General features: G+C 36.2%; 1 protein-coding gene across 1 annotated transcript; it reads left to right on the forward strand.

The window, feature by feature from the left end:
• Positions 1-11,249: 11,249 nt before the first annotated feature.
• On the forward strand, positions 11,250-14,999 carry LOC142545795 (protein TRANSPORT INHIBITOR RESPONSE 1-like). Its single transcript, XM_075653184.1, has 3 exons — positions 11,250-11,790; positions 13,074-13,566; positions 13,837-14,999. The coding sequence occupies exons 1-3, from the start codon at positions 11,336-11,338 to the stop codon at positions 14,632-14,634; spliced, it is 1,746 nt and encodes a 581-aa protein (XP_075509299.1). The 5' UTR covers positions 11,250-11,335; the 3' UTR covers positions 14,635-14,999.
• Positions 15,000-15,680: the final 681 nt, after the last annotated feature.

Raw genomic sequence — 15,680 nt, forward strand, 5'->3', positions numbered from 1 at the left:
CATGTCATATGCGTATTAAATTGTATCAAATAGATGTGAAAAGTGCTTTCTTGAATGGCATTTTAAATGAAGAAGCCTATGTCTGTCAACCTAAGAGATTTGAAGATCTTCACCACGTGGACCATGCCTACAAACTGAAAAAGGCTCTGTATGGACTGAAACAGGATCCACGATCTTGGTACGACAGGTTAGCTGACTATCTGATAAATTTGGGTTTCAAACGAGGTGAGGTTGACAAAACCTTTTTCGTTCAAAAACTGAAATATGATATTTTGATCTATCAAGTGTATGTCGATGATATTATTTTCGGTGGGTCATCTCAAATACTTGTGAATAACTTTGTGGACTACATGTCTTCTCAATTCGAAATGAGCATGGTAAGAGAACTAAATTTCTTTCTTGTATTACAAGTTAAGCAATTGCATGATGGTATATTCTTGTGTCAGTCCAAGTATGCAAAAAATTTGATCAAAAAATTCTCTACCGATAGCTCAAAACATGTGAGAACACCTATGGGGTCGAGTGAAAAATTATCTAAGGATGGTGTTGCTGAAGGTGTTGACAACACCATGTATCGCAACATCATTGGGAGTCTTCTGTATTTAACTGTCACTCGACCCGATATCATGTTCAGTGTGTGTTTATGTGCTACGTACCAAGTAGATCCAAAAATTTCGCACCTTAAAGCAGTGAAACGTATATTAAGATACATTGCAGGTACACTAGAATTTGGTTTGTGGTACACTAATGAGACAAACACAAACCTGGTAGGTTTCTCTAACTCTGACTGGGCAGGTGATTTAGACTATAGAAAAATCACCTCGGGAGTGTGTTTTTATTTAGGAAATAATCTTGTATCATGGGCTAGCAAGAAACAAAACTGTGTCTCCCTGTCGACGGCTGAATCTGAATATGTGGCAGCTGCCAGTTGCTGTTCACAACTTATGTGGATGAACCAAATGATTAATGATTATGGGTTGCATAGTGACATAATGATTGTGTATTGTGAAAACTCTAGTGCCATAGACATTTATTTCTAAGAACCCTGTTCAACATTCTCGAACTAAACACATAGATATAAGACATCATTTTGTTCGAGACTTGGTTGAAAAAGGTATTATTCGACTGGAGTTTTTCAGGACTGAAAACCAGCTGGCCGATATCTTCACGAAACCATTGGATTTTGAGAGATTATCCAATCTTCGGAAATCTCTCAGCATGTGCGTACTTTAAATCATTTGTTCAGTGTTGTCCTTGGTATTGCCAACACCAGTGACAATATCTGTTTTGTGCATGTATATTTTTAGGATGCTAGGCATACTGCATAATCATAATCATCCTATTTATTTGTGTAATGTCTGAACAGTAAAGGCAATTTCTGAAAGATACTCTCTAAGTGTTCATACTTCCAATCAAATGTTGAAGATTAAACAATGCTCAATCCAGGGCATCGAGTAGTTGAGGATGTTCATGGAAATCGTGATCTTGTCCAATGTGAAAAAGTGACTTGGTAAATGTGAGCATAACGAGAAAAACAGAAAAGAGGAAAATAAAAAAAAAATGTTTAGAAGAAAATGGAAAAAGCTACCTAGAGGAGTCCATTGAAGATCGTTTTTCTAGTGTGGGAGCTCACTTCTAAGTAGTAACAATAATGGAAAAAGCTTCCCAGGGGAGTAGATTGAAAAACGTTCCTCTAGTGTGGGAGCTACAATTTCTGAATCAAAAGAAAATTTTATGGAGGTTTGAATAAAACTCAGTGGTGTTGCCAACACCAAGTTCAGACACTGCATAATTTATACACTGCCTGACATTTTGATAAATTCATCATATTGGAGGCATATGTAGGACATGCATATTGGTTTTTGTTTCGTAAATTCATCATGTACAGTGACATATCAGTGTTGACTCATGACGGTTGATAAAAACCTAAATTGGCCATGTTGAAAAGAAGTGACTTCTTATGGATATGGGGTGTACTTGATGTGGGGTTGATTTGGCTGTTCTTTGAAATTGCTGTGACTCGAATTGTCATTTACCGTTTGATGTTAGGGGTAAAGTTGTGATTAAGTAGGAAAATTTTTTTTTTTTGAAAAAAAAAATAACCGTTGAGTCTGGATTTTTTTTTTACCGTTACTATGCAACGTTTCGATATCAAAACTTTATTACCATTGCTGGTAGGGTTTTTATACAAAAATCAATTGAATTTTGAACAATTTCATTTTGCCCTCCTCTCTCTGACTTCACAAAATTGAATATTGCTCCCTATTTCCTCCCTTATCTGTGACAATTGTTTCAATTTATCATTTACCACTCTCCTTCTTATAAACAAAAAATGGCAGATCATCATCTTGATCCACAGGATATACGAAGCGAAATGGCGGCAAGTCGCGGTGTTTCTTCTCCGGAGACAACACCACCAACAACACCACCGTCTGAGAGCCTTCTTGAGAATCCATTACAGATAGTGGATGTTGCCCCAGAACTGATTCCGTTGGAAGAAATTGCTCCTGGAGAACCAGGAAATCCTTGGGATGCAGACAATCCTCCGGATTCCGAAGCATATTGGCGAGCTTTTACCCCACAACCTCCGATTTATCAACAGCGTTCAAAACGGCAAGCAGGGTATAGCCCTAATTTCGACCAACCGAGGAAACCCAGAATGGCCACTTATTTTACTCTCGATCCAGATTTTTCATCAGGAGATGACTCCAATGATGAAAACTTTGAGCTGGTCGCTCGGAAGCGGCCTACTCTCTCGAAAAAGTCATCTGCTTCCACCTCTACCCCTGCAGCTCCACCTGCGAAATCTCCTGAACACCCTCAAGAGGTAGGTTTCTCATCCGAGGACGAACAATCACTGGCTGATTTTCTTAACAGCCTGCGATAATCAAAGAAAAGACAAGAATCTGCGGATAAAGCAGGTGATGTTCAACCTGAGTCACTAGAGAAGAGCCTATCGGAGGATGGCTCTGATCAAGGAGCTGGGTCTGAAGAAGGTGTTGAGCCCAGTGTTGAGCCAGGTGCTGACAACACTGACTTAGAGGATTACAGCCTTGCCTCCTCTTTCTCTTTTAAGTTTTACTCTGAGACGGCTGTGGCTCAATGGTATCTGTATGCTCACAGAGAGTTTATCGAGGAATGCAACGTCGACTTTGAAGCATATGGGAAATACAACATGACCACTTTTCTTCAGTCCCGTTGTTTGAGTTCAACAGTCAATTCTGTGCTGCCCTATGCGCGAAAACCAATCCTGGAATTCTACTGCAATTTGGTCTCCAATGTTGGGGAGGGTGTTTGTTCGAGACACCATATATGATTTCTCTCCCTACATCATCAACGAGTTCTATAACACTCCTACTTCTGATACTGAGGATGCTCTCCCACACATTGATTACATCACCTCTGTTTTAACCGGGGGCCTTATCACTCAATTTCCGAGTCGCCCCAAGCGCCTTGCTGCTGCCAACCTGACGTCTTTTTACTCTATTCTCCACAAGACTGCCATCCGCAACTGGACTCCCTCATCCAACACTATTGTGGTTACTAGACCACAGGCAGTTACTCTTTTCTCCATTGGGACTGGTCTCAACTTTAATTTTGGGCTGCTAGTATTCACCACTGTCCTTCAATTTGCAGAGGGTGGAATGAAATCGATGAAGCTCCCGTTTCCCTCCTTAATTTTTAGCATACTGGAATCTCAAGGCTTTGTTATGGATGAAGAGGATCAGTTGGTGAATATAGGAGATCCACTGAAAATTGCACCTGCTTACTTTAAAGGGAACAGAATCGTGGATCTTCCTTGGTCTGCCACAGGTGTTGCCACAAGTTCTGGCCTCACTGCTCCCTCATCTGCTCCCCCACCTACTGATGATATTACTCCTGGTGTTACCCATGGTGTTGGCAACACTGCTCCTCCATTGTCCTCAGCTCCTGAAGACTGTATCTTATTAACCGTTCCCGAGGTTCATGCCCAAATTGACTTTGGGCTTTGGCAAATAAAGCAGGCCGATGAGGTGATTCCCTATTTTAAGGATCGGATTGCTCATTATCGCCTATGCCTCGAAGGGGGTGTGGTTTCTGCACAAAAAAGGGGAGATGGTACGGATGCACCGGCACTGCCAAAAATGGGACAAGAGGCTGGTCCTTCAACTCGAGATGATGAGGAAGACACTACTGATGAGGAAGACACTGATGAACGAATTGATTAGGCTCATAAGTCTAATTTTACTTTTGTTTCATGCTTTGTTTTGTGTCTATTTTACTTATGCCTAGGTCTTCCTAATGCTTTGTTGTTTCATATATGCAGTTGAAATAATGAACTCGTGATTAAGCCTTGTCCTTTTATAAGAATATTTTGGTATGTGTTGTGCATAAGTGCTGACAACACTGCCCACAACACCCCTCTGCACTAACTTGTCAAATTCAGGGGGAGATGCAATTTACAACTCAGGGGGAGTTGTGATGTAGTCGTCATTTTTGAAAGTTTTGTCCAGAAATGTAAAAAGGGGGAGATTGAAAGGAATATTTTATTCCTAATTCAATTGAGATTTTATTTTGATTTTGTACTTCTAGACTAAACTGATAGATTTGCTTTCCTAGATATAGTGAATCCTATTATTAGGAATTATTTAATTAATTTAGGAACCTATCTATAAGATATAGTGCAGTTAACTTGGATTAGAGTTTGATTCCTATTAAACTCTAGTTTCCTTGTTTATAGATGGGAAGGATCTATGAAAATCTAGGTCAAAAAGAGACTATATATAAGTGGGTCAATTATCAATAAAAGAGACGAGAGAAGCAGGAAGATATTCTGACGGCTACAGGAGCTTTGCTGAAGGATATTCAGTTTTTGAAGATTTGCAAATAGGAGCAAGAGTGGCCCGCCTACCTTGTGACTGTGTTGCTGATTGATGTTGCCAACACTCAAGAACAACACTGACGCAGAGTGTTGATCGAAGAGTGGCTTCGTTTGATTTTTTAAGCTACGCTTTTTGTTTCATGCATCTAGTATTTACTTTGAGTGTTTGATGCATGTTAATTCCTTGGAGTGTCAAGGAATATAGTTTTGTTACTTTCACTAGTATTGTTTAAGTGTAAACGATTTACATAATTTTTCTAGTAAAATTTTTGCCATGAGGCGTCGCACAAGTCTTTGTACTTGTGCAAAATTTAATCCAAGTGTTTATTTATTAAAGTTATATCTGAGTTAAATAACAAATTTCCGCTGCCGTGTTGTATGGTGGTGTTGACAACACCGAGCACAACATCCAATTCTGATATACTAGTTTTTAATATTTATTTCCTGTTAATTTAAGCGCAATAATTCTTTCAAAACCTATTAATGGAAGTTCGTTGTGGATGAAACTAGTGCCTCCAGCTCCTATACATTGTGATAGTGGGCATATAAGAATATTTACAATGGCAATGGATTGAGACATAGTTCAGTTAGACAATTGATATTCAAGTGTATCATAACTATAGGCCATGTGAAGTCAAATCTTAAGTTGGTTGACCCTTTGACAAAAGGCCTTGCAAGGGATTTAGTTTTGAGAACGTCAAAAGCGATGAGACTAAAGCCAACCGAGTAATCACAAAATAGTAAAAAAATCGACTCAACTTTGTATGGTTTCCAAATCTTTGGTTCAATGAGCAAAGTACACTATATGAATTGTAAACCACTTAGTTTGGATATCTTTATTCATGCATAAGACTTGCACTTGGTTTTTGAAAATTTTCAAAATTTATTTTTCATGAGAATGATTGTTGGTGGTTTCCATAAAAATGGAAGATATCATGCTTGAAATAACAGAAGGAACCTGAAGGAACCAAGGAGTCGAAGGGGAGGAACCCTAACGGAAGGAACCAGTCGGTGAACCATGACGTGAACATTTGCGTTTGTTAACGGAGTTCCTTCGGGTCTAATGCGAATAGAGATGTCTATTCATTGTATCCCTTTGCGGTTTGGCCATTTTTTACGATTCAAATGAATGGTTATCATCCAAAAAACGTGTTATATCGTAGATAATGTTTAAAAAATTATAGAAAATATAAAATTTTAGTCAAGTAAGTTGATAGATTTTGGTTTTTAGTCACGTGACTTTTCAATTTTTGTTGTCATCCAAAATTGTTAAATTCTCCAAGTATTGCTTATCTGTCACCATTGGTCTCCTGCATGGCTCATATGACGAGAATAAAATCTATATTATACATATTAAAATCAATCTGAGTAAAAATAAAGAAAAACGACACGTTTTTCCTCTCATTTTGAAATATTGGGTATTGTTTTGACTTATTTATTTTATATATATATATATATATATATATATTTATTTATTTTAATATGTGTAATATAGGTTAATTCTAGCTACAGAAGCTATGTCGGAGTCTCGGAGATCATCAGTGTAAAATAAGAAATATTCAATAATTTATTGGCTTATGGTGAAAAAAGAACCAAACAAAAAAATTCAAGTTACTGTATGTAAACTAAATATTTTCAAGTTACAAAATTAAATAAAAAAACAGATCGACTTACAGACTAAAAGTGCAATTTTTCCAACATTACATATAATGAACCATTCATAATTTCCAAACAGGTTACTCATAAATCCAAGAGTGATGAATTCATTATGCACTCAAGTTCCTCATTTTCTGATGAAACTGTTTTTTCCTATCAAAATACATGCTGTTTGGATATTGTTATACTTGAGAAACAATATACAAACCTTCCATTATCAAGTTTGAATAAATTCAAGATATTCAAGCTTGTTTTCCATAAACAAAATTATTAGGAATCAAAGGTTAGGTCGATGCTATATGTGGGGGCACTGCCCCCACATGATTTGAATGGACAAGATTCACACACATATGTTATTTTAAAAAAATTAGTGGATCCCATGTATGTGTGGCTAAATGTGGGCCCTTGATTCTATCATGGAGATAATGCCTCTACATGTAGGATGAAATCAACCGGAATCAAGTGTATTTTGGAGGAACATTTGCTTATTTCGAGTACATTATCATAAAAGTAGCAAATCGTTTCTTAAGGAAAGCAATTGCACAGACCTTGGATTCGATCTCTGATTTGTTGAAGGATTTGGAGCAATTTACAATAAAAGTTCCTTGTAGAAGCACATAAGAAGACATCCCACCAACAACTTTGAATAAGATCTTATTTTTAAAAAATAAAATAAAATATAGCACTATGAAAGATTTAAATTTCGCTACTCAAATATATATTTCACACATTTATTTCTATTTACACAAGTAAAATACTTCTTACAGTTAATTTTGGAACTTTAAATGTAAAATTTCGATTGAAAAATTATACACAAATTTAACGTGCATTTATATACATACTCCTCATGTCTCAATATTATATGCATCTTTTTTCTTTTCCGATTGTCACAAATATCTAGTTAAATTTTTATATTTAGTAATTGTAGGATCTATTAGAGGATAATCGTTGAGTTACAATAGCTAGATTTTTGAAATATTGAATACCGATGAATTAAATATTTTGGTGTTTGAAATACACATCAAATGGTTCAACAACGCATCTTAAAAACAGTAGCAATAATAATTAAATGCGATAACTAAATAGATACAAATTTATTTATGGATGTTCGGAGATTAACAACTCATACGTCACCGCGTCCACTAGAAGATTTTGATTTATACAATTCTTTGTATAAACTCATTTCAATTTAGGACTTATGTTTTGCCTAATTGAAACTCCTAGCACACTCTGGATTCTAAGCCTCTACCTCACAATCCACACAATGTTTAATATCTCTTAAGTCAAGACTACAAATACAATCTTTAATGTCTTTATGTGAAAACCCACTCATCTAAAATTTAAAGCTAAGCTCTCATTTATTTGTGTGTGAGGATTTAATCCATTACAGTGTGTATCTCGCAAAATGTATCATCACACTTGAGTTTGCTCTCATTCAAACTAATTTCTTCATGCATGCTTCCTATGCTTTGAATCCCATTCAAAAGCTTGTATTTAATCTTCAAGATGTTGTATTTATAGGCTCCAAGAATGATATATACGTTAGACACAAGATCGTGACAGTTTGGAAAGTGTCTGTATTATTTATGATATTGAAAGGATTATTTCGGCCTTACTGGCCACTTTCCCGAGCCTAATTGATTTTGAGGTCCACTGCCAGCTGGGCTCATTAGCTAGACTGATCATTCAGTTGGGCTCGTTTCTAGACTGAACCAAAATGGCGATATCTGTTGAAATCAGCCTCGCTTATCAGGCTGACCAAAATACTGCAGTTGTCCATTCCCAACTGCTCCTTGTTGATAAGCCAAACATATGATCATTGTTGTCATCAGTTTGCTTTGATAATTTCCGATTTAACCCAACTAACGTGAAATACGACTTGTCCCAAATCGAGCTTTCTATTCGGTCAATTTGGCGACCGGTCATTTACATCACCAAGATATAAGATATCATCTAAACACTGTAGCTCGCCAGATTTTCAGTTTGACTAAATTCGATTTTCAGTTTTCATCTTAAGTTAGCAACTTCACAATTGAATAGATACGTAGAAACACAATAATAAATTTTGTTATCAACAAAATAAAAATTGTTAGAGTTTCTAAATCCAACGTGTAACAATTGCTATTTTTATTAATATATTCTTATTAACTAACTCTTTGAAAACATGCAATAATTTTGAATAAATTAAATAAAAATAAAATACAAAGATTTTTCAAATATTCTATACAATTAATTAATTATTGTGATGTAGTTTGTGGATAAAACTGTATAAACTTTAAGACAGTAGCCAAACAGCGGGCACAATTTGTCATGATTGGTAATGAATTGATACACGAATCACAGCCATAATACAAAGTGGTTCCGAACAAAATTAACGACACTTTGTCGTAACATCTCAACTTGTGCATTAATTTCATATCCTATACAAAACGGTATCACTTTTTTTTTTTGTTCCAAAATTATTTAATTCATAATAAAGTATGTGTTTAATGACTCGGAATTATTTAAATTCCTGTATTTCAAGGTACAATGAAAAATACGACTTTTCTGATTAGCTCCAATAAATTTGGCATTGGGAAAATTATTGTGTTTTTTTGGTTTTGGGAGACAAGTAGATTTCAATAAATTTAAGTGCAAACTCATCTCTCAAAATAATTTCAACATGAGAATACGAAATTATAAATGATGCGGCGTAATAACTGTTCATGTTGGGAGAGAAATCATAACGTGTAATTTAGAATGTTGTACGACTTGAAAAATTTGAGTTGCATTGTTACCACCAACTACGCAATAGCTTTTGGTAAAAAGACATTCGCTCGATTCTATAAATGATATCAGATCAAATGTCACAATTTATATTTTCATGGATCACAAAGAGTGTAACTATCAGATATAAGATTGTTGGAGTGCAATTATTGACTCCGCTAAGAAAGTAATCGAAACATGACGCTTGGACTGTTGTACGACTCAAATGATCCGAGTTGTTTTGTTAACAACGTTCGATTCTACGATAATGTATAATTTCATTGATAAATATATTTACTAAAAAAAAACACTATAAAATAAAAAAATAATGCCTCAGATAGAAATGTAATTTGAATTCAAAATCTTATACTAACTTCCATTGAAAAACTTTGAACATGAGACATCTAAACAATGGTAACTTAATAATTTTAACACCTCCCAAATTATTGTCAACAGTTTCCACCATCAAATAATTAGTTGTACACACATATACATACAATAATTTTGGCTAGATGAAGAATTCAAATGGACAAGTAGATTGGAATTAAGGATACTTACTCCACATGCCATGATATGATTATCAATAATTGAAGGAGATGAAGGCCCCCTTAGAAATTATGGGAAGGGGGCCATTACTGTTTACTATGCTGCCATAATTCTTGTCTCAAACCAATCTCATTATAAAACATTGAATGATCCATACAACAACTTTTAATCAAGGATTGATCCCAACTCTTATTTGAATTTTATAATTTAAAAAAAAAATTAAAACCCTAAAGTTCTTATCTATTTTTTTATTAAAAAAAATTTGATTAGAATTTGAAAATTGAAACAATGTGAGTACAAGAACATGCACGGACACAAATGTAAAATCTCGGAACAATCTCACTGTTTTGTGCATATCGAGAGAGCAACGATGTTTAGTTAGCTACAAAGTTTAAAAAATTCAAATTATATTATTATTATAATTATATATTATCATCGTTTAAAACTTTTGATGTGATGAAAATCTTACACAAAATCGGAGTCGATAAAAATATTACATGGTGCCATGGCCGATGATTGGGAAAATTACGGAGAAATACAATTAAAAGATTCGAATCATACAATTATCAAATTTTGAAAACAAGCTACATCCATAAAATTGGAATGGAAAAAGACAAAAATTTGTGTGAGACGATCTCACATGTCGTATTTTGTGAGACGAATATCTTATTTGGATCATCCATGAAAAAATATTGCTTTTTATGCTAAGAGTTGTATTTTTTTTTTTTGTGAATACAGATGAAGATTCGTGAGACTGTGTGACAAAAACCTACTCATGAAAAAAATACAAGAACTAATCTCATTGTGTTCACCACAAATAATTTGAATTATTATGCATAAAAAAGACAAATGTTATAGTGACGTTAACAGTTTGGTCAAACACAAAGCTGAACTGTATTACGATAGCTCATTATCATTGTTGCCCTCATTTAATCATTTAATTCTATTCATACGTCACCATCACCTCTCCAACATTAATTTCCAATTTGGTTACTCATAATATAAAGAACATCAAATAATAATGTAATCATAATTACAATTATTATTATTAAATATACGTTTTTATTATCTAATATTTGTAAATAAAACAAAATGAAAACTAATAATTATACATACTAACATAAAAAATCAGATGAGATAATCTCACGTGTCAATTTTATAAGATAAATATTCAACTCGATTAGTACATAAAAATATACGATTTTTTTATTTTAAATATTATTTTTTATTTTAAATATAATATAATAACTATATGTTAGGCATATACGTTAAAATCCAAAATCATGTTCGCCACGTCATACTCCCAAATGCTTAGACTATCGGACGGTCGTAATTCATCCGGGACACGTGGCATCTTACTACTGGTCGTAAGGACCCTGGTTAAATCTCAACCACACTCTGGTTTAACAACCGGAGTATTAAACTTTTTAAAAAACCTTATCATCTCTCTCTGCACTTAGCAGCTCTCCACCTCATCCTCTCACCCTTCCCTCTCGACAGACTCGAATTTACCATTGTGCCCCTCCCATGGCGTACTCGTTTCCGGAGGAGGTTCTGGAACATGTTTTCTCCTTCCTCAGCTCCGACAAGGATCGGAACGCTGTTTCCTTGGTGTGCAAGTCTTGGTACGAGTTAGAGCGGTGGTGCCGCCGCCGTATCTTCGTGGGGAACTGCTACGCCGTCGCGCCGGAGTTCGTGATCCGGAGGTTTCCTGAGGTCAGGGCGTTGGAGATGAAGGGGAAGCCGCATTTCGCCGACTTCAACCTGGTGCCGGAGGGTTGGGGGGCGTATCTGGACCCGTGGATCTCGGCGATGTCAGTGGCGTACCCTTTTCTCGAGGAGATCAAGCTCAAGCGCATGGTGGTGACGGACGATAGCTTGGAGCTGATCTCGAAGTCGTTTAAGAATTTCAAAGTGTTGGTGCTCTCGTCTTGCGAGGGTTTTACAACTGACGGTCTCGCGTCGATTGCTGCTAATTGCAGGTGATTATTTGAGAAATGGACTAGTTTTGTGTTCTCTTGAATATCCGTTTGCTTGTTTGTTTGTTTTTTTTTTCCTGAGGGAGCATTGAGCTATTTCTTTGATTGGCGCGGATTAAGTGGAAACAGAAAAGAATGAGGGAATGTCAAGGAAATTTAACCCGTTCTGTTGTGATTTTTCGTTCACGAACAGCGAAAAGTGAAGTTCTGACTTCTGAAACTTTATGTAGCGAAAGTTTAGTGTTCCGATTTGGCTTAACCTTGTTGAGGACTTGAAAGATTGTTTTGTTGTCAACTTTAGCTTTGGATTGTGTGAGTTTTCTCGTTAAACTTGGAAAATGTAAGATATATCTGAATTTGATCTCATTTTCTTAGAGATGTCTTTGGATGCGTAGTGTTGTACAAGAAGTCAAAGTTGATCTTCCAACCAATTCACCATGTTAACAGTTTGATTTACTGATACGGAGATCCTTGGTCTCTTGCTTTTGGAATATCGTGACTTGTATTGTTCTTTGGTGGGCTGTCCGGGGTTTTTTTAAATTTTTTTTTATTCTAATTATTGAGTAGATTCTGTCTTTTCCTGCTCTCTATGAGTATGATAGTATAGTGAAGTTGTACCTCTGTTTTTATCACTTCTTTCTTTCATTCTTTGTTTTTTTTTCTTTACTTTTTACAATCTGGCGTTCCTAAAGTTGAATCTTTGATGGAGTACGATTGAATAGTGAAGTTGTTCCTCTGTTATCACTTTTTGTTTTTGTTTTTACTTTTTACCGACTGTCTTTCCTACAGTAATGGTTCACGTTCAAGTTGTTTAACTGTTTACTACTACGTGTATTCGCTTTTTCTGTGGTTGGATATTTGATTAAGTAAGAAACCAATTAACGTATATTTTCTCGCTTGGTTATGTTGGAAAATTCTGGCGTAGATATTCTTGGGTTTTTTTTTTTAGATTATTCATCTTTTACTTCTATATTTGTTTTGTTATTATTATTTATTATATTTGTCTAAATTAAGATGTTTGTACAGATTGCTACTATTTTTGCTTGAAAAGAAAGTGTAAGGAACATTATTAGGTCTGCCTTTCCTTTTTACTCTTCCAAGTAAACCCCAAGATATGTATATTTCCGTGCGGGGATCTAGAAATTCGTCTGGGTTAAATCGTGATTACATGATTTGGTTCATCCTGGGAAGAATTTAATTTCTTAATCGAATTAGTTGTTATCCACATGATCACAACACTGTTGGCAGAGTACTGATTTTGAAGCTCGGGTATTATCGCAATGCAGGAATCTTCGAGAACTTGACTTGAGGGAAAGTGAAGTGGAGGATTTAAATGGGCATTGGCTTAGTCGTTTCCCTGACAACTATACCTCACTGGTGTCGCTGAACATGTCTTGCTTACACTCTGAGGTGAATTTGTCCACCTTGGAACGACTGGTTGCTCGTTCTCCTAATCTGAAGACGCTTCGGCTCAATCGTGCTGTTCCTCTCGAGAAGCTCCCTAATCTACTTCGCCGTGCACCTCAGTTGGTTGACTTGGGTACAGGTGTTTATTCCGCTGACATCCGGTCCGACACATTCTCTAACTTGACAGAAGCATTTTCCACTTGTAAGCGGCTTGAAGGCTTGTCAGGTCTTTGGGATGTGGTTCAAGCTTATCTTCCAGCCATGTATTCCGTCTGCTCCGGTATCACATCAATGAATTTAAGTTATGCAACCATTCAAAGTTCCGATCTAGTCAAACTTGTTGGCCAGTGTCGAAATTTACAGCGGCTATGGGTATGTGATTTTACTTGAACCTTCCATGCAATTAATAAAGCTTGCAATCACAGTAGTGAACTGTTAAATGAATTATTGTGCTTGCTTCCTGTTGTATAATTGTTAATTGCAAATGGACATAAATCTCTGGTTGAAATGAATTATTATTGTGTTTGAATTTCTTTATAGATATTGAATCATGTTACTGGTTTGAAAATTTTTAATATATATTATGTGTAATACATTTATTGCATTAACGTCATGAAACTAATAATTCTTGTATTTTCACAGGTTCTGGATTACATTGAAGACAGTGGTCTTGAAGCTGTTGCAGAGTCTTGCAAGGATCTGCAGGAACTTCGGGTGTTTCCTTCAGATCCTTTTGGAGGAGAACCAAATGTATCTCTCACTGAACGGGGGCTTGTTTCTGTCTCAGAGGGCTGCCCCAAACTTCAATCTGTTCTTTACTTCTGCCGTCAGATGTCAAATACTGCTTTGATTGCTATAGCAAGGAATCGGCCCAAGATGATCCGCTTCCGACTGTGTATCATCGAGCCTCGGGCTCGTGATTACATAACCCTCGAACCACTTGATACTGGTTTTGGAGCCATCGTTGAGAAGTGCAAGGATTTACGGCGCCTTTCCTTGTCTGGTCTCCTCACTGATCGAGTATTCGACTATATTGGGACACATGCTAAGAAACTGGAGATGCTTTCCATAGCTTTTGCAGGGGATAGTGACTTGGGCCTGCATCATGTATTGTCCGGGTGTGAAAGTCTCCGGAAACTGGAGATCAGAGACTGTCCATTTGGGGACAAGGCTCTTTTGGCCAATGCTGCAAAGCTGGAGACAATGCGATCCCTTTGGATGTCTTCTTGCTCAGTTAGTTATGGAGCGTGTAAGCTGCTTGGTCAAAAGATGCCTATGCTCAATGTCGAAGTTATCGATGAAAGTGGGCCTCCGGATTCGAGACCTGATAGCTGGCCTGTTGAGAAACTCTACATTTACCGGACAGTTGCAGGACGAAGACTCGATATGCCCGATTACATCTGGAAAATGGATGAAGACAAGGAACTGGAATATTCTTAAGAAAACAATCCAACTTAGCTAGCCATCGGTTCTTGCTTACGAGAGATTGAGGTAAATGTCCCCCTATATATGTTTCATTCAATTTTATTCGCGACTTATTTGTGTTGTATTTGTCAGTAACTACGTTAATCATGCTGAGTTATTTGTTTTGACTTTAGCTCTGTAATCTGTATGCTATACGCGAAACCTTTGCAATCTTTTGGCGAGTTGATTTGTATAATAGTTCTATATAAATGTTGTTCATCAAATTATCTGAAACAAGAAATAAATGGTGTTGTATGAAAATGTGAAGTGATTGATGTTTAAGGTTTTGTAGGAACCTTTTTTATGGGTTTCCTTGAATAATATTCTACTGTTGCAGCCTCCATCCATCTCTCTGTTTTTGTCATTTTTCCCTTGACTCGAACCATGATTAGATTTATATATATAATGTTTACATATATATGTACACATACATATATATATAGAGAGAGAGAGAGAGAGCTAGCATTGACTGCAGAGCCATGTGATAGATTCTGAGGATAGAGAGAGGGTTGGTTTGTGTTGGCAACTTTATTAAAAATTGCTGCAAGTATTCATTTATTGATTCGTTCTCGCCTTTTCATAATCACCTGGCCACCACTATTTTCTTTGGACTACAGCCTGCCCTTTGAACACACTACAGAGCCAGCCGGTTTGATTTCTGAATCAAAAAATGACAACTTTTCATCCACAGTCCATTCATAAATTCGCGATCTCTATTGGTCCATTTAACAATTTTATTATTATAGCAACTTTTTTCCCTCTTTTTCGAAAGATATTTTCGGTTTTATGTTGTATTTGGATCGATGAATTTAACACACGAGATAATGAGATGTTATTAAACTACAAGACAAAAATTTGTGTGAGACAATCTCACGGGTAGTATTTTGTGAGACGAATCTCTTATTTGGATCATCTATTAAAAAGTATTATTTTTTATGATGAGAATGAATATCAGTAGGATTGACCCGTCTCACAGATAAAGATTCGTGAGACCGTCTCACAAGAGACCTACTCAAACTACA

Source organism: Primulina tabacum, chromosome 1 (genome assembly GCF_025594145.1).
Source record: "Primulina tabacum isolate GXHZ01 chromosome 1, ASM2559414v2, whole genome shotgun sequence".
NCBI lineage: Eukaryota > Viridiplantae > Streptophyta > Magnoliopsida > Lamiales > Gesneriaceae > Primulina > Primulina tabacum.